Here is a 23,059-nt window from a genome sequence, read left to right as displayed (position 1 = left end):
CTGGTTCGCGTAAAGTGTTTACTATAGCGACGACGAATTACTTTGGAGTTTTTTTTTAAAAAAGAGGTATTATTTTGAAAATTTAAAAATTCTTAATGAGTTAGCGGTAAATTCGATAAGAAAAAATAAGTGAATCGTATACTTCACACAGTTCAGTCATTATATAACTATGAAAATTTAAAACCGTTCTCCAATCGTTAATCCACTAATAATAATTCAATTTTACAATTAAGTTATCAATTTACAATTTGATTTTAAACTACCCTAACTCGATGATGACGAGTATGTTACCGTTTTTTTCAAACTTGCATTCAAAAGTGGAATCGTGCACTACCAGCACTTTGCTTCCTCGCGCTAAAATAAAAAAACAGCTATTATTAAAAATCCGTCTTTGCGGCAGTTAACGCTGAAATAGAAAGTAACTATCAATCACCAATCAGAAAATAGATTATTTGGTCTCTTTGACACACCAAAAAAATAAATATTTCCTCAGTTTTTTCAAAAATAACCTAATTTGACTTGGTGAGTTTTAAAAAATATATATAAAATTAAATCTTTAAGTCTTAAATTAAAATTATGTCAAAAATATTAAAATGTCTTTTAATTTTGTGGTCTTAAACATACCACGTGAAAAACTGAAATTAAAGTATTGCATAAAAAAGAAAGGGATAAGACACAAGTATCTCCTAGACTATGACCCAAATCCACACACCTTAACTTAAGGTCTTATTACCCCGAAATCCATTTTTTTTAAATTTTGTACACCTTTTTGGTTTACATAAAATTCAAATATCTCCCACACGCCTCAATTGTGTGTAGTCACGGAGTGTGCCACGTAAGCCAAAAGGTGTACATTAACAAAAAATGAGTTCGAGGGGTACTAAGACCTTAGTTTAGTTAAGGTTTGTTTCTGAGATTTCGATCATATACTAGGGATAGTTATACCTTATCCCAAAAAAAGAAGAAAATAAGAATATTATTTTTGAAACAAACTAAAAAAGAAAACAAATCATTATTTTTTAAACTAAGAGTACGTATTCATTTTCTCTATATAAAGCATCCACCCTTGTAGTCCAATTATAAACCAATAAAGTTACTATCTTTCTTTAGAAATAAGAGAGCTTTTTATTAATGGGTAACGCAGAGTATGATGAGTATCCAAATCCATCATCAATGAAAGGGGAAAACAGAAAAAAACACCAAGTTGAAATTCCACCACCACAACCATTTTTGAAGTCACTTAAAAACACTGTAAAAGAAACATTGTTTCCAGATGATCCACTTAGGCAATTCAAGAATCAACCACCATTGAAGAAATTGAAACTTGGGGTTCAATATTTTTTCCCAATTTTCGAATGGGCGCCTCGATATACGTTTGATTTCTTTAAATCTGATCTTATTTCTGGGATTACTATAGCCAGTCTTGCTATTCCTCAGGGAATTAGCTATGCTAAACTTGCCAATTTGCCACCTATTCTTGGCCTCTGTAAGTCATACTCTCTACGACCATCGTCTCAAATTATCATTCGTGTAACAATTGTCTCAAATTATTTCTTACTGTAGAAATTTAAGATAGAATTAATTATATTTTTCCATTTTTTACTCTTAGTAGTATAATTGTTCTTGGAAATTATAAACTCCTTAATTATGTGGAGATAACACATAAACACAACATATACTTCCTTCGTTTTTTTTTTATGTTTTCCGTCCCATATCGAAACTCGACTAAATTTGAATTCGTGCGGGAAAATCCACATTGAGGGTAAAACGCTTCCTAACAAATGTGACTTCGTACTTAAGGGATCTCAAACCCCGAGATCTCTGATTAAGGATGATACTTCATTCATTTCAATTTGTTTGTCCTATTTTTGATTTTAGTCCATTTTAAAAATAATGTTTTTTTCCTTCTTTTTTTACAACTCTTTAATTTCATTTTTTCATGTGACATGTATTAAAGACATTTTGATACATTTGACATATCTTTAATTTCATACAATAAGCTACAAAAATTTTATTTACTTTCTTAAATTTTATGTCAAGTTAAAATAGAACAAACAAATTGAAACAGATAAAGTAAGTATTATATTTTAAGATATAAATAAGAATAAAATGTTCAAAATCACTTCTAATAAATATTTTCTTAATGAACGTGTAAGAGAGAAACACAACAGATAATTCAAATACGTCAATTAATGTTTTCTTGGGATGCGTGCAGATTCTAGTTTTGTTCCAGCATTAGTGTACGCAGTAATGGGTAGTTCAAGAGATTTAGCAGTTGGAACAGTTGCAGTTGCATCACTTCTCATTGCTTCAATGTTAGGAGAAGAAGTTAATCCAACTGATAATCCAACACTCTATCTTCATCTTGCATTAACCGCCACATTCTTTGCCGGACTATTTGAAGCCGCACTTGGTATTTTCAGGTAATTATGTGAATATTTTAGTTAGCTTTTGTAATTTGAACCGTATCACATGAATTGAAACAAAATAATACAAATATTATCTCTATTTTAATTTATACGAGTTAGTTTGACTTGACACATAATTTAAGAAAGAAACAAAGATTTTTAAAATTTGTGCTCTAAAATAAGTCATAAATGTTTGTGTGACGATAAATTATTTCAGTAAGGGTAAAATAGATATTTTAAAATTAAAATGTTATAACTAAATATTAAAATATGTAATTCTTTTTTTGGATTGACTAAAAAGGAAAGTAAGTGACCTATCTTCTTTTTTACTTGTATTTTCTTTTATACCATCGAAATTAAGTTATATGTATTGATTTTTTTCAAATTATTAGTAAATTTTAACTTGTGATAGCAAGTTAATTGTATCATTTTGGTCAGATTAATCATTAATGCTTATTATAAAGGGATTTGTCAATAATTACCTAATAAGTACTTAATTGTGTAAGTATATTTTTTACGTTAGCTATCAATATACAGAAATTAAACTCTAATTGATGTTTAATTACAAAACTTTTTTTTTCTAGAATAAGCAATATTGATTAAGGTAACATAGTTGAGTAATTAAATAAATAATTTGCAGGCTGGGATTCATTGTGGATTTTCTATCTCATTCAACAATAGTGGGATTCATGGGAGGAGCAGCCACAGTTGTTATACTCCAACAATTAAAGGGAATTCTTGGTCTTGACCATTTCACTCAGTCCACTGATATTATTTCCGTCTTGCGTTCCGTTTTTACCCAAACGCATGAGGTATATACGTGATTTAAGTTATATACATCGATACTATAAAAAGAAATAATTTAACTTCGGTGTCACACTTGAAGTGTCATCAAATTAGGAGGGTGAAAATGTTTGTTATCAAATTGGGCACGTCAGTGTCACACTTGAAATGTCATCAAGTGGTAGGGACTTTTGGTTATCAATAATGTATGATTTAGTTATTTCATCTTTTACGTATCATATTTAAAATAATACATAAATTAACTCATAATTATTTATACGTATTTTAGTTATGAGAGATTATAAACTAGTAATCAAACACCGTATTTGTTATGAATTGCAGTGGCGATGGCAAAGTGCGGTGTTGGGTTTCTGTTTCCTTTTCTACCTGCTCGCAGCTAGATTCTTCGTAAGTTACCTATAATCTTGACCTTTTATTAAAACATCAATAATATAATAATCTTTTTGATCCAAAATAATTAATGTTTTCACTTCTAAAAATTGATTCGAAATAATTGATGTTTCACAAAATTAATGTGTAAATGCTTGTATGCAGAGCCAAAAAAGACCCAAGTTTTTCTGGGTATCAGCAATGGCTCCATTGTTATCTGTCATACTGGCAACTATTCTTGTTTATTTCACCCATGCTGAAAATCACGGTGTTCAAGTGGTAAGCACCTCTTTAATATTCTACGTTAAATTTGAAAATTATTACTATTGATCATGCAAATTACAAATTTTGGATATGCAATAACTTATAACCTGTTTTTCAATTCATTATACAAGCATTAACGTTATTTTTAATTGTTTTTTTTAACAAATAAGTAAAATATTACGAATTTATGGCGAAACGCCTTATTTAATTTCTAGAAGGTGTAAAATATAAAGTTAGAAACAAATTTGGCTTTTAATGATGATCAATTTGACTGGTGAACGACTATGATTAGCTATTATAGTACTACTATTTTTACAACATAAACACTTTGATTGAACTTGGGGTTTGATGTGATATTATTTCTGGAAGTATTTGGATTATTGAGTTTGAGTGTTGAAGTTGCATTGTTATTCTTGTGGTTTTAGTATTGCACACGTTGGTTCGAAATAGACGACCTACCAATGTTATGATTGACTTATATTAAATGTTTAAAAGGACACTGGCCTAACTGACCAGTGACGGATTCAAGATTTTTATTAAGTTGTATCATAAAATAAAGTATAAAATAATATGATCTATACAACACACAACCTTAAACAATTTTTGCAACTCCTTAACCATTACGTTAAATCTTCAGCTTATATATATATTCATTAAACTAAATTTTAACCTATATATAATTTTTCGACGAAGGATACCCTTTGTCCGAGGGTAGCTCCGCCCTTGGGCCCAACATATATATATATATATATCTATATATATTTGTTGTTTATTGAATCGTTGCTGCCATTATCTTTACGCATTTTGAAATAGACATTTCCAATTAATGATGACTTACTTCTTAATTCCTAGAAGTTACTAAATTTTTTAATAAATGAAAATGAGATTGAACGAAATTTGAATTATTGTAGCCGATTATTCATATTTGTTGAAATATATTATGGTAATTTTAGAGTGGGACGGGGGTTAAGTGATTTAAAGGAAACTTTTCATAACCAATTAGGAATTACCATGTAACAATATCTTTAATCAAAGTCGTTAAAAAGAAGTCATACCAAGTGACACTTTGGTGGATCCAGAAATTTATAAATTGCGATTTTCTAATATTGGGTTCTTAATTACCTCCTCAATGTACATTCTATCTTTTTTAGACTTTACTGAGTGAAATTTCACTGAATATATTATTATTGTTACTATATATATATATAGTGCAGATAAAATCAAGGCATAATACATAAACTATTCTTTAACTTGATTTTAATTGACATTTATGTTTATGTATTGAACAGATAGGGGAGCTGAAAAAAGGGTTAAATCCATTATCGATAACAGATTTGTCATTTGGAGCTCCTTATCTCTCTATTGCCATAAAAACTGGCATAGTCACGGGTGTCGTTTCTCTTGCTGTAAGCTTTTTACATTTTATTTATTTTTGTCCTCATTTTCCACCTACTTATTTTCCATTATTTGTTGGAATTTTTCAAAAAATGTTATTACATTGGTGTTGATTTACGTTATATTGATATTAAACATGTTATCTATAAAAAAAAATCATAGATAATAAACATGTTAACTGGAGGTTCATATCACGTAAAAGAGTTACTAAGTATGGGATAAAATGATATTATAGTCAATTCATACTATATGCAGTGTCACTGTACCAAAAATGATCTTTAACGATAATTAATTAACATCAATAACTTAATTATCCGTTAAATATATTTCTTTAGTGATAATTAACACTATTTGTAAATGTCACTAAAGTCTTTAGCGTCATTGAATTTAATGATAATAAACTAATATCGATAAATGCTTCAATAGTATTCTTAATCAATGTATATATGTATTGTGCCTAAAAATTGTTTTTGTAATAGTGTGTCATGAACTTATTCCATGACATTTCAACGATAGTTACAAAAAAGATTTTGTATACGTGTTGGTATCGACTATGTTTGAAAATGAATATTATCTAAGACTCATGACCAAAAAATAATATATATAATATTTATAAAATTGAAGTTTGATTGGGAATGATGAAACAGGAAGGAATAGCAGTGGGAAGAAGTTTTGCAATGTACAAGAACTATAATATAGATGGAAATAAAGAAATGATTGCTTTTGGTATGATGAACATTGTTGGTTCTTGCACTTCTTGCTACCTCACTACTGGTAACTTCCTAACTCTTTTTTATTGCATGAAATTACCTGCTTTTGCCTGAAAAAATAAGAGGGTCGTTTTGTAGCTGGTTAGAATTATGCATATATTAGTAATATCTCTGAATTAGTTATTCATGGAGTGTTTGTTATTCCACATTATATCCTGCATAAATAATATATAAACCTTTTCATATATATATACTATTAATTATGCGAATTTTTAAATTACAAACTGAACACCATATTAATCTTATACATGAATAATTTATCCCCTAGCAAGCTACCAAACACAACATTATTGAGACAATTAATATCTACGCTCCAAATCAGCTACCAAACGACCCTATAATGTGCTCATATATCAGCATGTGAATGTGTGGACCATGATGTCCGAAACACCAATCAGACACACATAAGAATAGCAAATAAATGCAGAAAGAGACAAGAAAATATCTACTTTATAACATAATAACAAAATGATAAAAAAAGTTAGGTGCGGATGAAGGGATAATACCTCCGATGGTAACCAAAGTCTAAACTTAATACCTCTTATACTAAAGTTACAAAATTATTTTTTGTAACAATAATGTCGCTATAAATTAGCTATTTGTTACGTTTAAAATCATAAAAATAGTTTTTGTAATTGAAAAATGTGCTAGTTATCTAGAAAGTATAAATTACTATAGAAAGTCAATTTTTCAACGCTTGAACAATAACATGTCATCGCCACATCACCATTTTATCGCTACGTATATGACAAAAAAATCGTAGTAAAGCGTGCTTTGACAGCTCTTTCAGATTTGAAGATATGAATATCTAATCAAGTTTCTAATTAAAAAAATGAAATTGGTTGCAGGTCCATTTTCGCGATCCGCGGTGAATTTCAACGCAGGATGTAAAACAGCAGTATCAAACATAGTCATGGCTCTAGCAGTAATGGTTACATTATTGGTGCTAACTCCATTGTTCCACTACACTCCATTAGTGGTTTTATCTTCCATAATTGTTTCAGCCATGCTTGGACTAATCGACTATAACGCTGCAATTCATCTATGGCATGTCGATAAATTCGATTTCTTGGTCTGCATGAGTGCCTATTTTGGTGTCGTATTTGCCAGCGTCGAAATTGGCTTAGTCATTGCTGTACGTATCCCTATTTACGTCATTTTAATAAATCAAAACGATAACTGCAAGTAACTATATATTTATTCGTAATAATAAATGAAACTAGTTATTTGGACAACAAAACAGAGAACATGTTGTTACATGGTACAACAGGTAAAATTACATGAAAGTATAATGTCAATGTATATAAGTAATTACCTAATAGTGTAAATATTGTTTACATTGTTAATGTATATATAAAGGTAAAATATATAAACATGTCATTTGACATGACTTTAAATGATATATGTGTTCTTTGATTTTGGGTGTGCACAAATAGACACTTAAAATTGTATGGAATTGAACAAATAGACGTATTCATCCTACGTGGCGTCCTACATGACAATTTTGTGTACTATGTGGTGTCTTACATGTATTATGCCTTGTAGGATGTGTGTCTATTTGTTCAATTTTATACAAGTTTAAATGTCTATTTATACACATGTGCACTCAAAGTTGGAGGACATAAATGTCAGATAAAGTTGGAGGGCATAAATGTTAGATAACAAATTAACCATCATTTTTTTTACCATTCTAATTAATGGTTATCATAGAGATTAACATAATATTACTTTATAAATAACTTGATTTTGTAAATATTATTTTACACTGTCAATGCATGGAAGTTAAACTTATTATATATGTTTTAATTCCAATGCAGGTTGCTTTATCTTTGTTAAGGGTGTTATTATATGTAGCAAGGCCAAAAACACTAGTACTTGGTAACATTCCAGATTCTAACATTTATAGAAATGTTGAACAATATCCTAATACAGACACTGTTGGTGGGGTTCTCATACTAGACCTTGGTGCACCTATTTACTTTACCAATGCTAGCTACTTAAGAGAGAGGTAATTAATTTTTTAACTCTACAATTATCTACTACTTTCTCCGTTTAAAAAAGAACGACTTACTTTCTTTATTTAGTATGTTTTTTAAAAAATGACATTTTTTCTTTTTGACAACACTCCATTTCACTTTTTTTTATAGGATCTCAAGGTGGATTGATGACGAGGAAGACAAGTTAAAATCTTCAGGGGAGACATTACAATATGTTATACTTGACATGGGAGGTAAATTAACTTCTCATAGTTTTATGATATTGAAGTTTGACCGTCAAACATTGTGGTAGGATGTATAGAATCCCTTCACGCCCTTAACCAAATGTTTCAGGTTGAGAATGATAAAATTATAGTAAAAAGTGTTTTGCGACGAATCAAATTGATCTACCAAACACTGGATAGAAAACAAAAACAATTCAGAGATCTTGAAGTTTAAAAATTTCTAATCCGAGTAAAGTAGAAATGAAACAAGGACATGGTAAAAGGATTACGTTATGCATGTAGTGAAAAATAAAGAATGTTTAAATCTTAGTGAAATTTACTGGCTATAGTAGGTTTTCATTCTATTGTCCGAGTTATCATATCAGGCTTGATACAAAGAGCTATTATAAGTTTTTTTTTTGGTTTCCCACCCGGTGTCCGGAGCCCACATTGGAGCTCCGACTAAATCCGGATCGCGCTCTGCAGGGCCCATTCGGGGATGACGCTCCCAACAGGACTTTCTCCATACCCAGGGCTCGAACTCGAGACCTCTGGTCAAGGGTGAAGCACTCCCACCAGTGCACACATTAGCATTCCACGGAACTTAAACTCGTATTAATATTCGTTATATGATCATTTGCAGCTGTAGGCAACATTGATACTAGTGGAATTAGTATGCTAGAAGAAGTCAAGAGAAATCTTGATAGAAGAGATCTCAAGGTTACCCACTTTTCACAAATCTTTTTCAATTTATGAAATGCTAATTATATATGAGTCCTGCCCCAAAATGGACTTTTTTGGACACACCATATCAAAAGAAACCACTTCTTAAAAACACAGATCAAAACGGACATTTCACCTAGAAATGAGTGAACTGTTCCAAACAAGTACCGTTAACTCTGTCTATTCCACTGCAATTGCACGGTTGTTTGGGGCAGTTCGTCCATTGTTGGGCAACGTGTCCATTTTGATCTGTGTTTTTAGGGAGGGTTCCTTTTGATATGTAGTGCCCAAGAAATGTCCGTTTTGAGGCTGGACTCAACTATATATGCAACAAAAGTATAATATATTGTGTGATTTTTTGTTGGATTATTGCAGCTTGTATTGGCAAATCCAGGTGCAGAAGTAATGAAGAAATTGAACAAATCCAAATTCCTAGAGACATTAGGACAAGAATGGATTTTTCTAACTGTTGGGGAAGCTGTGGAATCATGCAACTACATGCTTCACTCTTGCAAACCAAAATCCGGCATGGATGCTTCATTCAGCAATAACGTTTGACAATTCTTTAATTTCAACATTAATGTTATTTCATCTGTATATATACTTACTAGATAATTTAAGGTCCGTGATACGGGCTCAATATAATGAAAGACTCATTTACGGGCTTGATATTACAATATTATATATATTTATAATAGAGATTTAATTAGTTTTCGAAAAGAAAAATTATTATGACATTTTCAAATAAACATGATAAGAAATAATAATAAAATATCACATGCTCCAGTGATTATTTTAACATCATGTCAAACATATATATTCGAATTAAATAATTAATTTAATGATATTCTTTTTCTATTTTATTTGAAAATTATTCAAGAGAATATATTAAAATTATGAGTCTCAATATATTAACACTTTTCATAAACTATATGAAGCAATAAAGCATATTGATCCATCTATAGATTAATTTTGAATACACTTAAAATTTGTTTTATAGGTGTTTAAAAAACAAAAATAATGACCTACTTAATGAAAATTAGAATGAATCATCTCATTCTTTACAAAGTGATAAAAGGATGAAAAAAGTTATGATTTTATATCTTGTCTTTATATTCATTAAAATTAGGAGAACAATTTGTATAGTACGGAATTTTTTTAAAATTAATTTATATACCTGATGAATGAATGTTTTACCTCAACTAATGAGTATTTAAAAATATTAACAAAAGTTAATATAATATATATTGCAATAATTCAACATGAGGTGGTTAAAATAATAATTTATATAACTTGCTTAAAATGATTTTAACTGATGATAAAATAATAGTAATAAATAAATATATGTTTCTCAATAAATTATATAATGACATATATGTTACGTGAAGTTTTGGGATTATACATAGAAAGAGAAATCAAGTAAATTAGATACTTCAAAAATTATCTTTACAATCCAAAAAGAAAAGCAACACCATGAAATTGAAAAGTCTAAAGAGAACCAAAGGATTATTAATTTATCACACTTGTTTCTTTTCAGGTATATTAATTAGAGCTAAAATAAAAGTGAAAATAATTAATTATATTTTTAAATAATGAATTTTCATTGGTTGCATTCCTTATGAACTAGGCCTTTTGAAAATTGCAATTGTGATTGATATTGGATTTAACATGTTAATTGGTCCAGTATCATGTTCATATAACTCATAAAAAAGTGAAATAATAACAAAATGAGTTAATAGTAATAGCAATAACTAAAGATGTTTCTAGAACTATTTAGTTTTCTAAAGTGATGTGTTCACCAAGAAATAGCTTTGTCTTATAATTGTTTTACAAAAGTAGGGTCATTAGGTAGGGAATTGATCAAAAATAAAGTTCTTAATGTTGTAAAGATGTTTTTAGAATTATTTATTTTTCTTGCTATCTCTTAATAGATTTTTGTTAGAATGAAATTACATGCCTAATAAGAGATCTATACTAAAGTGTAATATTTAGGATGCAAATTAGAAATAAAGGGAGAGAAATTTATTGGTATAAGACATGAGAGGGGAGAAACGCTTATTCTTGATCGTCTTAAATGCAAAAATATCATCCTATTCATTTTTATTTGTAAAGTTATTTTTTAACATCTTTTTCTTTAATTTCAATTGAATATATATTATTAACTTTATCACACTTATTTATTTTCAAGTATATTAATTAGAGCCAAAATAAAGGTGAAAATAATTAATAGAATTTATGAAATTTTAAAATGAAATATATATGAAATGACCATATTATCCTTCATCGTCCTCAACTTCATATTTCTGTATTTCTATAATAGAATAATACAAAATTTTGGCCGGACAACTTTAAATTTAAATCAAACTTAAAAAATTAAATTAAAGTAATAGTAAAATAGAGTAATAAATAGATATCACAATAACTCACAAAAGAAAAGCAAGTGAAGTAATAACAAAATAAATTAATGGTAATAACAATAACTAAAAATGTTTCTAGAACTATTTAATTTTCTTGTTATCATTTTTGTTAGATTTTTGTTAGCGTGAAATTACATTTTTACCCTTGATCATTATTCACTTTATATATAGAAAGATGTTTCTAGAATTATACACTTTCTTAATAGATTTTTGTTAAAATGAAATTACATTTTTACCCTTGGTCGTCCTACCACTTCACTCTTCTATATAATAGAAATAGAAATATGTTATTATTGGCGATGCATCGACTTTAAGTATGACAAGGCTGTGTAACATATTGGCTTAATTTGAGCTTTGAGTTAGTTGTTGGCCAAATTAAAATATTAAAGTAGGCATTTTTAGTAAGTATAATGAATAGATGTTATTATTGGCGATGCATCGACTTTAAGTATGACAAGGCTGTGTAACATATTGGCTTAATTTGAGCTTTGAGTTAGTTGTTGGCCAAATTATATGTTCTAAACAGAACATATAAACAGAAATTTTAAATAAAAAGAGCAACTTTTATACACTTACTATGTAAGAAAATATTAACAGTATCAGGTTTCTCAAGAACTAACAGTTTTTTGACAAGTCAGGTTACCTAAGAAATATAACAATAGGTAAAAGATAATAATTATCGAGACCAATCAGGTTTGATCCAAATCCATGTCCAAAAGTAACTGAGGTTGAAGAAATATGTACAGGGACAACCCAATTATTTGAGACAAGCTTAGAGCAATCACGAAAACATTTGTAAATAAAAAGGCTGCATCTTTTAGCTGGACACGAATATACAACAAATTCTCTCCAAGAGGCTAAGGTTCTGAATATATTCATACCGAAACTATTAAAAGTAATATGGACACAAGTGAAAAATGAACTATAAACTAGTTAAACTAACATATGTAAACTGCACACCTTAGTTAAAACTTCAATCTCCCTGAGTTGGAGGCTGGATGCATGCACAAAATGATGCTTTCTTTCGCGTGTTGTTGCTTTTCCTAACCCCGCCATAGAGATAATCTCGTAGTAGAACCCTTCTTTTTGTCTCCGGGACCCTACTAGTTCCTTTGCTTTCATCGTTGAGTTTCAGTAAAACAAACTGCAACTTCTGAACTTCTAATTGCAGCCGCCCAATTTTCTCAGATATTCTCCGTGCCTGTTCTGAATATCTCCTCCTACTAACATTTCCAATCTCTTCAGACTCCAGTGCAGATTTCATATCAGCAGAACCAAAGCTGTCTTCCATGTTCTTCATCAACTTACCAGTAAGATCAAATAACTTGTGAATAGCAGCCTCAGCTTCATTTAGCTGTCCTTTGAGAGTGTCTGATTCAGCTACAGCTTTACCCCTTTTTCCCTTCTCAGTAATCTCAAGTTCCCTCTTCAAGTCTAGTACTGTGATCTGAAGGTTAGTTAATTTCTGCACATCAGAATCAAGCCTCTGTAAGACCCTCCTCTTGTTTCCCTCTTGAATGGACTCTGTTGATCTCTTTGAGATGTTCAGTTTGCCCTCATCTGAATACTTCTCACTTAGCACATCTGAGGCAGGACGTTGACACTTTTTCTTCACTGATAGAACACGTTTATGGAAATCAATATCATTTTCAGCATTTGGAGTATCATCCAACTTTGCTTTACCAGCAGTAGGACTGGTAGTATCCCATAGGTCAAAAACTAGATTATCCTGCTCTCTCCTGCCATTTCTATAGGATGAACACTCAGATACATGGTCAAGCATGATGTCCTTGGTGAGGATTCCGTTTTCTGCCTCAAAGATTTCAGATTTAGGTGCTGAATTTCTTCTATGTCGGCTACTCTCTGACTTTAACTCCTCAATTTGTTGCATTGCAGCCTGTAGTTTGCTATGCATGTTCACATTTTCCTTCACCACAAGCTGCTCCATTTCAACCAATGTCTTCTCAACAGCTCGAACCCTTATTTCCAATCCATGCAGATCAAAAAATGCATCGGTTGTCACTGCATTTTCATTGTCTTTCAAATGAGTGCTGTCATCTGTAGGAGCTACTACAATGTCCTGAAAATAAGCCAAGATGATAATCTTTATCTCACATAACAAGGAAAAAAGAAAACCTTAATTTCTACTTATTGACAAGGTCTAAATTCTTCAAAATAACCTTTAGAATGCAGTGCTAAGTCTCCGTTGATCTAATTTCTCGAAATTTCATATTGCAGAAGCATCATGCATGGGTCCACTTTTGTACACAAATGTTTACAATGTGTCTCGTATTTTTACCCTACACTATGAGATTTAGCGTCACTTGGGGAAATCAAGCTTCTTGTCACTAAATTCTAGGAAAAAATAACTAATTCTGATCATCATATTGTCCATGCCAAATATCGAGGTCCATCACATATTAATTAATGTGTCTATGAAAATTAGCAGGCTCTTAAGTGTGTTCACGTCATTGTTAAAAGTACGATGTATGAAACCAACAAACCTAAGACTGCTTAAAGAAAGTATTCTAAGGCAACCTAGACAGGATGCAACATGATTTAGGAGGAAAATGCAAGACGGAAAAAAACACCTGGGCCCTGGTGACGAGAGTACCATTGCAACTTACCACACGGATGGAGAGGATAACAGATGATACAACAGTTAATAAATTCACGTGATACAATTGAGAATGTATCTTTCTACAAGTGAGGAACAACTTGTGGCATATAATACAGACACACGCATACATTATACATATCACATATCAGTAGCCAATTAGCATTTTAACGGACAAGATTAATTTCAAAAGCTTTCTAATATGATATTACTTATTTTACTGTCCAGCTAAAAGAAGTCAAGCAGGGGACATTAGTGTAGAAGCAGTTACCTTTGTGTCCTCATTATCAGGCCTTTTGGGTTTCCCATGCAAATAGGAGTGCTTCTCTAGGGATGATATGCATTGGCTCAAAGAGAAGATTGCAGGTCCATATGCAGCTAACTGAGTGTTAAGGTCTTCATTTTCAGTACCCAAAGTGCTCACTTTTTCTTTCAGAAGTTTAATGTCCTTATCCTTTGAAGTGATTTGGACATCAAAGCTTTGACATGCTTCTGCAAGCTCATGAATCTTCTGCTCATAAAGGATATGGTAGAACATCGAGACCTGCAACTCGCCTAAAAGCACATCCATCTCTAACTTCCATGTCTTAATCTCATTCAATTGCTTCTGGAGCTCAGAGTGCAACGCTTCCTCTTGCATCTTTAGCTTTTCAAGCTCACCACCTGATTGCTGAAGCCCTTCCTGCAATAGCTGACTGGCCTCAAAAAGGTGCATGTTTTCTGTGCGCAGTTGGTTGCTGTCAGCACACAACTTTAGGATCTTCTTTTCTTGGTCCTCCATAATTATTTTACTCCCAATAAGTTCTCTGCTCAAGTTCTTCAAAATTTGATGCAATACAGCTTTCTCAGTTTCAGTAAGATAAAGTTTTTGTTCCATTCCCTGAAGCTCAGTGTCCTTCTCAGACAACAGATCTTTGCCAACATTTACTTGAAGATTGAGCTGATCCATCATACTTTTAACAGTCTTCAACTCATCTTCTGCCAACTGCAATGCTTTTGCCAGGTTACAATTTTCAATTTCTAGCAGTTCCCCTCTGTGATCTTTCTCCCTTATTTTCAATTTCAGTTCTTCACTACCCTCTTTGAGTGTAGCAACTTCACTCTTCAAAATATGATGTAACACAGCTTTCTCTGTTTCAGTAAGATAAAGCTTCTGTTCCATTCCCTGAAGCTCAGTGTCCTTCTCAGACAACAGATTTTTGCCAACATTTACTTGAAGATTGAGCTGATCCGTCATACTTTTAAGAGTCTTCAACTCATCCTCTGCCAACTGCAATGCTTTTGCTAGGCCACAATTTTCAATTTCTAGCAGTTCCCCTCTGCGATCTTTCTCCCTTATTATCAATTTCAGTTCTTCACTACCCTCTTTGAGTGCAGCAACTTCATTCATCAAAATTTGATGCAACACAGCTTTCTCAGTTTCAGTAAGATAAAGCTTCTGTTCCACTCCCTGAAGCTCAGTGTCCTTCTCAGACAACAGATTTTTGCCAACATTTACTTGAAGATTGAGCTGATCCGTCATACTTTTAAGAGTCTTCAACTCATCCTCTGCCAACTGCAATGCTTTTGCTAGGTCACAATTTTCAATTTCTAGCAGTTCCCCTCTGCGATCTTTCTCCCTTATTATCAATTTCAGTTCTTCACTACCCTCTTTGAGTGCAGCAACTTCATTCATCAAAATTTGATGCAACACAGCTTTTTCAGTTTCAGTTAGATAAAGCTTCTGTTCCATTCCCTGTAGCTCAGTGTCCTTCTCAGACAACAGATTTTTGCCAACATTTACTTGAAGATTGAGCTGATCCGTCATACTTTTAAGAGTCTTCAACTCATCCTCTGCCAACTGCAATGCTTTTGCTAGGTCACAATTTTCAATTTCTAGCAGTTCCCCTCTGCGATCTTTCTCCCTTATTTTCAATTTCAGTTCTTCACTACCCTCTTTGAGTGCAGCGACTTCATTCATCAAAAATTGATGCAACACAACTTTCTCAGTTTCAGTAAGATAAAGCTTCTGTTCCATTCCTTGAAGCTCAGTGTCCTTTTCAGACATCAGATTTTTGCTAGCAACTACTTGAAAATTGAGCTGATCCATCATACTTTTAACAGTCTTCAACTCATCTTCTGCCAACTGCAATGCTTTTGCCAGGTTACAATTTTCAATTTCTAGAAGTTCCCCTCTATGACCTGTCTCCATTATTTTCAATTTCAGTTCTTCACCAACCTCCTTGAGTGCAGCGGCTTCACTCTGCAACGCCAATAATTGCTCCGATTTGAAATTCGACTCCTGGCTAATAATTGTTTTTTCAGCATCAAGAGCCTCCACCTCTAATTTTATTTGCTCCAGCAATGTGACAAGAACATTCATCTGAATAGCCCTCCGATGATTTTCTTCCTCAGTTTTGTTGAAGGATTCTTTAGAAACTTCAACTCTATGAAAAATATGGTCAAGATGTACTTGGTCTTTCCTGTCCTGACATGCATGGTTTGGAACAATATCAAGAGCCTTCAGCAACTTGAATATCCCATTTCTCAGAATACTAACTTGATCAAACAAGGATGTCATTTCCATTTTTTGTTCAACATTCTTCTGCTTTAAATCAGAAATCAAAGTTTTAGAAAATGTAGATGCTTCAAAAAGCTTCTGATACTCACCCAGCAAAGAAGAGCCCTTTCCTTCAAGATCTTGGGAAGATGTCTGTAAGGTGAAGTTGAGAATGTCAGACTCAATAGCTTTTTCTAGAAGCTTATCAAAATCTTGCTTTCTTAATTGACATTCTTCCTGCAAAACATGCATTTCTGATTCTATGCCAGCCAACCGTACCCCAGTCGTGTGGACAAAACTGTCATGTTCACAGTTTTTTGCATCCAAAGAAGCCCTCAGCTCTTCAAATGCACGAAGTGTCAATTCCTTCTCTTTCTCCAAGGTTGAATGTCTTTGTTCCAGTCCTGAATACTTTCCCTCTAGATCATGCAGTGCAATTTGTGCAGCTTGCAACTGAGAAAATAGATTTTCCTTTTCACGACCAAGATCTGCTTTCTCTTTGACTAGTACATCACATGATTCCTCTAAGCTCTTTGATTTTACCTTTAAGCTTTGAAGTTCCGCATGAGCATCAGAAAGGGAATTTTCCAGAACAGTATTCTTAGCTGAGACTTCTTCCAGATTCTCAATTGTTACCTGTAACTCACTAGTTAAAGTAACTTTGTCATTGAGAAGTGCAGATTTGTCCTGTAGAAGAGATTGACAAGAGTCTTCTAATGCCTTTAAACTGCCTCTCACAGCTTCTAGTTCAGCACTCAAATCTGACAGAGAGTTTTCCAGAATGGAGTTTTTCTCAAGAAGCTCTTCGAACACTTGTAGCTTCTCCAGAAGAGCTATTTTTTCACTTCTTTCCCTCTCACAGGTTTCTCCAAGATTTGACTTTTCATGTTGCAGCTCCTTCACAGATGATTCAAAGCATTCTGGATCAAGGCCCACTGCCTGCACCTGTGTCACAATAGATAATAGTTTCTTGTTATGATCATTAAGTTCTTCCTTAAGGCAGTAGATTTCTTGCTGAAGAGCATTTCTTTGGTCCATTCGAAGCTCAACCTCTAGCTCGAGTTTCCCCTTCGCTTCACTTAAGCTGGATATCTCATTTTGCATATCCCTCATGGATATAGCTGAAGATACATTTATTTCACCAAGGCTCTTGTTCTCCTCTTTAACCTTCTGGACTTCACCCAGCAAAATTTGATTATGCATTTCTAAGTCCTTCAACACCTGTAACCGATTCTGAAGCTCTGAAGCAAGAGCCCTCATTTCTTCCTGAGCTTTGGCATGAAGATGCTGCAGAGTTTGGAAAGCAGTTTCAGCCTCAACAAAACGTAAACGTTCTTCTTGTACACAAGTCCACAACGTTCCCAGTTCCTTCTGCTTTTCTGTAAGCTCTTGATTTTGCACACCCATCTTCAGTGTCAGAGATTCCAGCTCAGAATGAAGAGATTTATTGGATTTTTCTAACAAAAGGCAGCGCTCTTCTGCATCTTCTAACTTGGCAACTCCGTTATTGATCTCTGCATTCAACCTTTGGGACTCCTCTTTGGCACAAGAAAGCTTATGCTCTAGAGTGGAGATGGTTTCCAAGCATTGCTGGAGCTGCAGAGCTGCAGCTTCTTTCTCCCCAGTGAATTTTAGGATTTCCTGTTTGAGAAATTCAATCTCATTTTCTGCTTTTTCAGCTCTCTCAGTTAATTTTTTGGCATCTTCTTCAGCACACTGCAATTTGTTCTCCAGATTTGCTATCATCTCAAGAGATTGCATGTACTGCTTAAGAGCTTCATCTTTTTCAGCTGCTACATTTGCAAGATCTTCTCTTAAAGTTTGGCCTTCAAGTTCAGCCTTGCTAGCTCTTTCACCAACTGCAACAGAGTTCTCTTGTGCCTGGGACACAGTATTCTCCAACTCAGAAATCATGTCTAAGGACTTCTGATACTGCTTAAGATTAGCTTCCTTTTCAGCTCCCAATGCAGAAAGTGCATCCCTTAAGGTCTGGGCTTCAACTTCAGCTTTGCTTGCTCGTTCACCAAATCCTCGGGAATCTTCTCTGGCACGAGAAACTTCTGACTCCAGGTGAGATAATTTCTCCAATGTCTGTTGGTACTGGATAAGGCCTGCTTCTTTCTCTGCTTCCACTTGGGAAAGTGCTTTCTTTAACTTCAGAATCTCCTCAGATTCAACCATGCGCTCTGAATCTGGAAGTGCTCGAGTTTGGAAACTGTTGCTCTCATTGGTCTGCACTACTTTCTCGTCTGCCTCACTAAAATTCAGACCCTTCCTAACCCTTCCGTCAGCAAACCTTCCCTGGTCTCCAAACAAATTATTGCGCTGCTTGAATACTTTTCTTTTCATCACTGAGTGTGACTCATCTGTGAATCCTCCATTGCTCTTGAGATCATGAGTATTAGATGCAGCGACTCCAAGAGCATCTTTCTGCAGCTCTTCAAGGTCAAAAAGACTAAGCATTGGCGATAGCTCTGGTGTTTGAGGATCAGAACCTGCAGGTGAATCATCTCCAAGTCCTAAATCTGTCATGGTCCGGTGGGCGTGCCGGATCACACCAGTTGCATGATCATATCTTTCAGCCAATGCACGGTATGCTCTATAGAATTCTTCTACAAATTTCATCAACTCTGGACGTTTCTTATAGTACATCTCTGCTCTCCTTGCAAAAGAATCAGCATCTTCATTTATGAGTTTGATCATTCCTTTAACCTTGACATCCATATCTAGCAAAGTGAACAACAATTGTATTAGCAGTAATTCAGAAACACCATATAAAAAAGAATTACTTAAGAGGAAAAAGAGAATCCACATTTTCATGGTTGCTGAATCATTTCAAGAAATGTTATATTCAAAATCTATAAACTGAAATGCACAATCGTTGAGGTTTCAAGGCTATCTAGAGCATCTTAAGAATCAAACAACAATTCCACTTTGTGAATAACAGATGTCACTATTTATGCAACTCTTTTTATACTGGTAACATGATGTTACCATTTCTGTAATCTGATGGAGATCACGCGAACTTCCATAAAAAAAAAGGAGTAGTACATTTGATCTAACTCACCAAGAGCTCTCCCCAATCATCTCCACAACGACTTAAACAATAATGAATTCATATGGTACATGGGCAGGAAATCAATGCTTCATGCTAAGTAAGCTCTCGTTAAAAGGAAACGAAGGTCGAGCTAGAATAATCAATTCTTCCATTGATGAAAACTTAGATATCTCCTAAGATAACTCTAGCATAACCAAACAATGAAGGAGTTGTACACAACCAAAGAAAGAAAACAGCAGTACCTGTGAGATTCTCCTGAAGCCATCTTGAGTTTTTGGGGCTGATATGACTATCCCACCACCAAGAGTACATACGTCGAGAATCTTGATGCGACAAAGCAGCCATCTTCCCAAGTTTATATTACAAATTATACAGATTTCTCCTCAAATTCCCTCCAAACTCAGCAAATGTAAGCCAAGAAAAAAAAAATGGCTTTCCAAAACAAATATACTATAACTTTGAGACACCCAATTCAATGCTCAGTGATGGATTCTATAAGTCTTGTTCTATTAGTCCCTGTAGATAACAACAAGAAGAAGCAAAATATTAATGAACAAAACAACACAGTTTAAAATGAAATTTTGGTCTAGTCCAAGAAATTTTAACATAAAAAGCTGGTATCAAATCAAAATGGTCTCTTTTAACATGAAAAATTAAACTAACTCTGCAGATCACTGAATCAAACAAAGGGGGGAAAAACTAGGTTAAATAGTTCCTTAATCCAGAAGCAAAAGTCAAAAATCATAGATTGAACAAGAATTAACTAAAATTCCATAAAGGGGTTGACTAAAAGTCAATAAAAACTTGAACTGAACAGATTTTAGCTACAAAAAACAACTGAGGTGATCATGGAGGAAAATCCAAATTACCATGAAAATGAAATCAAAAGTGAACAACAACTCCTTAATTACTTGATTTGGGTTTTTCTAAATCAACCCATTTTTGCAGTTAGATCTCTCTGGAAGAAAAAAAAAATTGGCTCTTTGATACGCTTAGCTGTGATTATACCTACTGTTGTATGGAGGAGCTAAAAGTGTGTAATAGTACAGGAGAAGAAGAAGAGGAAAGCAAGGGTAAAAAGGACAAGAAAGAGACAAAAAGTTGGCGCAGTTAGGAGTAACGTCAGTCCAATTTTATGTTTCGACTTTATCTGGTATTTATGTTCTCTAACTTTTTATGTGGATATATAGACGCCTATATTCCTACGAAATTGAATAAGTAGGCATGCACGTCATACTTGACACCCCCTATGTGGCAATTAACATATCCTATGTGACGTTCTACGTACGTATAATGTGCGTATTAACCTGTTCAATTTTATATAAATTTAAATATTTATTTATGCACGTTCAAATTAAAGGTATAAAATTATCTAAAACTAAATTAAAAGGCATATTTATATATCGGACTTATACCGCGGAACCGAGTAAATGACGAGATCAACCTTGGGATTTAGAAGATGCCGTTGTCTATAATGAACCAAAAGTTGCTCTAATAAATGCGCATCTATTCAACTCTTTTCCAATTTTATAATGATTACTAATTTTAATTCGCATCACCTGAAATTTACTAAATAAAAATATTTTTTTCGATATAACTTTTTTTATTTTTTTATTCTATCCCTTCAAAACTATACAGTACTTCCGACTTGCCTAGCTCCCCAACTTATAAACGTTAACAAGAAAGTCACTTAAAAAAAGAAGAAGAAAGTTGCGTCAGTAAAATGTTAACGTTGACATAAGTAGACAATGGACTAATAAATTATGCGCAAAAATTAAATGCATCGTTGAAAAATGATGAAATAAACCTTTCTTTAAAATAGTGATTTAATTTACTGGTATAATATTATTTTAATTATGTAATTTATTCTCCCTTCTTTTCAAAAAATATTCAAGAAGGAATTAATCTTAGTCTTCCAAAATTATCTTTGTTTACCTAATCAAGAATCTCTAATTAATTTTTCTTTGATTAGGATAAATTAGTAAAACACTCTTATTTTCTTGGATTGAATAGTTTCTCTAAGGATTATGTCAAAGTTAAACACATTATTTATTTTGGAACGAAGCGAGTAATGAATAACTTAATTTTTTATTATCAATTAATACTAATTATTAAAAATAATTTTTTTACACTATCGATATAATTTTTAGTTATAATATGTAATGAACTATTTTTTAAAATTACCAATAAAATTTATTTATTTAATATTATTTATCACTATCTTTTGAGTGATCAGATTATATAAAGTGATGATCAATACTCTTTCATTCTTAAGAGGTTTTGGATTCGAGTTTTTCTGGATACGAAGTCATTTTTATTAGGAAGTGTTTTACCTCTAAATATGAAACTCTTCGATATAAATTCAAATCTAATCAAATTTTAATATAAATATCAAATACAAAATTAAAAAAATGCAAAACTTTAAATATCATAAATGAGTAAATGTTGGTCAGCATCTACACACTCAATGCTTGTTGCCAAAATGTGGCTTATGTGTAAAATAGAATAAATATATAAAATAAATAAAGTAGAATACATATCCAGTTTGGTTGGTGAGCTTTTAAAAAACAGTGGGGCGGCTTTGGGCGGTGGCAACGGTAGCTACGGCTCTTTCAATCGTCACAGGACACACAATATTCTTTCTTCATTTCATTTCTATAATATGGCCCACGTTTATCATGCCAATTCTTTTACTTTTCTATTATTTTTTAATTTTAGTTTTGTTCGATATTTGATATCAGTATTGGACTCTGATTAATTTGAGTTTGCAACGTGTAAGGTCCATTTAAGGTGGAAGTCATTCTTTTTCTTTGCTCCTACCATTTAAGGTGGAAGATGTTCTTTTTCTTAGCTCCTCCTTAGGTACTTATAACTTTTTTCTTTTTTTAATAACTCGTATTTAGAGGCAGATTTAAAGAGTTAGGATGTTACAAAGTTATATATATATTATGTTCCTTAAAAATAAGATTAGAGGTTAATTTGTCAACATGTGTATCCTGATGTATTTTACCCAATAAAAAGGCTATGCGAGTGATTTAGGGGTTTAAAATTTTCTTTGAGGTTGCAAGTACAAACTATATGAACTATATTTTTATTTTTCGAACTTTCTTAGATTTTAATGAAAATTTTGAATTTGTCACCACTCGAACTTACAATACTAAGGTCAGAGATAAATGTTGATGTTTACCACTTGTTTGGTCCCAAATATATTTGGAAAAACTTGGGAAGAACTTGAAAATTGGTGTTTGGCCATTCAACTTGCTATTACTTGGCAAATATATTTGTCAAATATCCCAAGTTCCCAAGTCCTAGAAAAAGAGTATTTGGACCAAGTTCCAATATTTGAGAATTTTTGAAAAATTACCTTAAACTTTTATATTTTATAAAAAAAATACTCATCAGTTATTAATTCCAACTAATACTCCCTCTGTCCCTAATTACTTGTCCACTTTTGAAATGACACACCTATTAAGAAAATGATGTTGACATAGTGAG

The 23,059-nt window shown here is 32.6% G+C and overlaps 2 protein-coding genes across 2 annotated transcripts; one reads left to right on the top strand and one right to left on the bottom strand.

Annotated features, from left to right (window-relative positions):
* The first annotated feature begins 1,071 nt into the window (after positions 1 to 1,071).
* Positions 1,072 to 9,610, top strand: LOC102597220 (sulfate transporter 3.1). Its single transcript, XM_006349647.2, has 12 exons — positions 1,072 to 1,486; positions 2,216 to 2,423; positions 3,049 to 3,220; positions 3,534 to 3,599; positions 3,747 to 3,860; positions 5,135 to 5,251; positions 5,888 to 6,014; positions 6,859 to 7,145; positions 7,828 to 8,018; positions 8,158 to 8,240; positions 8,854 to 8,930; positions 9,309 to 9,610. The coding sequence occupies exons 1-12, from the start codon at positions 1,132 to 1,134 to the stop codon at positions 9,489 to 9,491; spliced, it is 1,980 nt and encodes a 659-aa protein (XP_006349709.1). The 5' UTR covers positions 1,072 to 1,131; the 3' UTR covers positions 9,492 to 9,610.
* Positions 9,611 to 12,087: 2,477 nt separating this feature from the next.
* On the bottom strand, positions 12,088 to 20,661 carry LOC102596901 (protein NETWORKED 1D-like). Its single transcript, XM_006349646.2, has 4 exons — positions 20,434 to 20,661; positions 19,807 to 20,080; positions 14,239 to 19,232; positions 12,088 to 13,430 (listed from the first exon to the last, which is right to left on the bottom strand). The coding sequence occupies exons 2-4, from the start codon at positions 19,907 to 19,909 to the stop codon at positions 12,324 to 12,326; spliced, it is 6,204 nt and encodes a 2,067-aa protein (XP_006349708.1). The 5' UTR covers positions 19,910 to 20,080; positions 20,434 to 20,661; the 3' UTR covers positions 12,088 to 12,323.
* Positions 20,662 to 23,059: the final 2,398 nt, after the last annotated feature.

The sequence above is a fragment of the Solanum tuberosum genome, unplaced genomic scaffold (assembly GCF_000226075.1).
Source record: "Solanum tuberosum cultivar DM 1-3 516 R44 unplaced genomic scaffold, SolTub_3.0 scf00110, whole genome shotgun sequence".
Lineage (NCBI taxonomy): Eukaryota > Viridiplantae > Streptophyta > Magnoliopsida > Solanales > Solanaceae > Solanum > Solanum tuberosum.
The sequence above is the reverse complement of the archived record's forward strand: the minus strand, read 5'-3'. Positions and strand labels throughout refer to the sequence as shown.

What these genes read in the sequence shown, in the direction of transcription:
- LOC102597220 (XM_006349647.2), top strand. Translation starts at nt 1,132, where the DNA reads ATGGGTAACGCAGAGTATGATGAGTATCCAAATCCATCATCAATGAAA. An exon ending in AAAATCACGGTGTTCAAGTG is followed by an intron (nt 3,861 to 5,134) that starts GTAAGCACCTCT and finishes TGTATTGAACAG; the next exon opens with ATAGGGGAGCTGAAAAAAGG. An exon ending in TGTTATACTTGACATGGGAG is followed by an intron (nt 8,241 to 8,853) that starts GTAAATTAACTT and finishes GATCATTTGCAG; the next exon opens with CTGTAGGCAACATTGATACT.
- LOC102596901 (XM_006349646.2), bottom strand. Translation starts at nt 19,909, where the DNA reads ATGGCTGCTTTGTCGCATCAAGATTCTCGACGTATGTACTCTTGGTGG. An exon ending in GCTTCAGGAGAATCTCACAG is followed by an intron (nt 19,233 to 19,806) that starts GTACTGCTGTTT and finishes TCACTTTGCTAG; the next exon opens with ATATGGATGTCAAGGTTAAA. An exon ending in CTGATAATGAGGACACAAAG is followed by an intron (nt 13,431 to 14,238) that starts GTAACTGCTTCT and finishes GCTTATTTTCAG; the next exon opens with GACATTGTAGTAGCTCCTAC.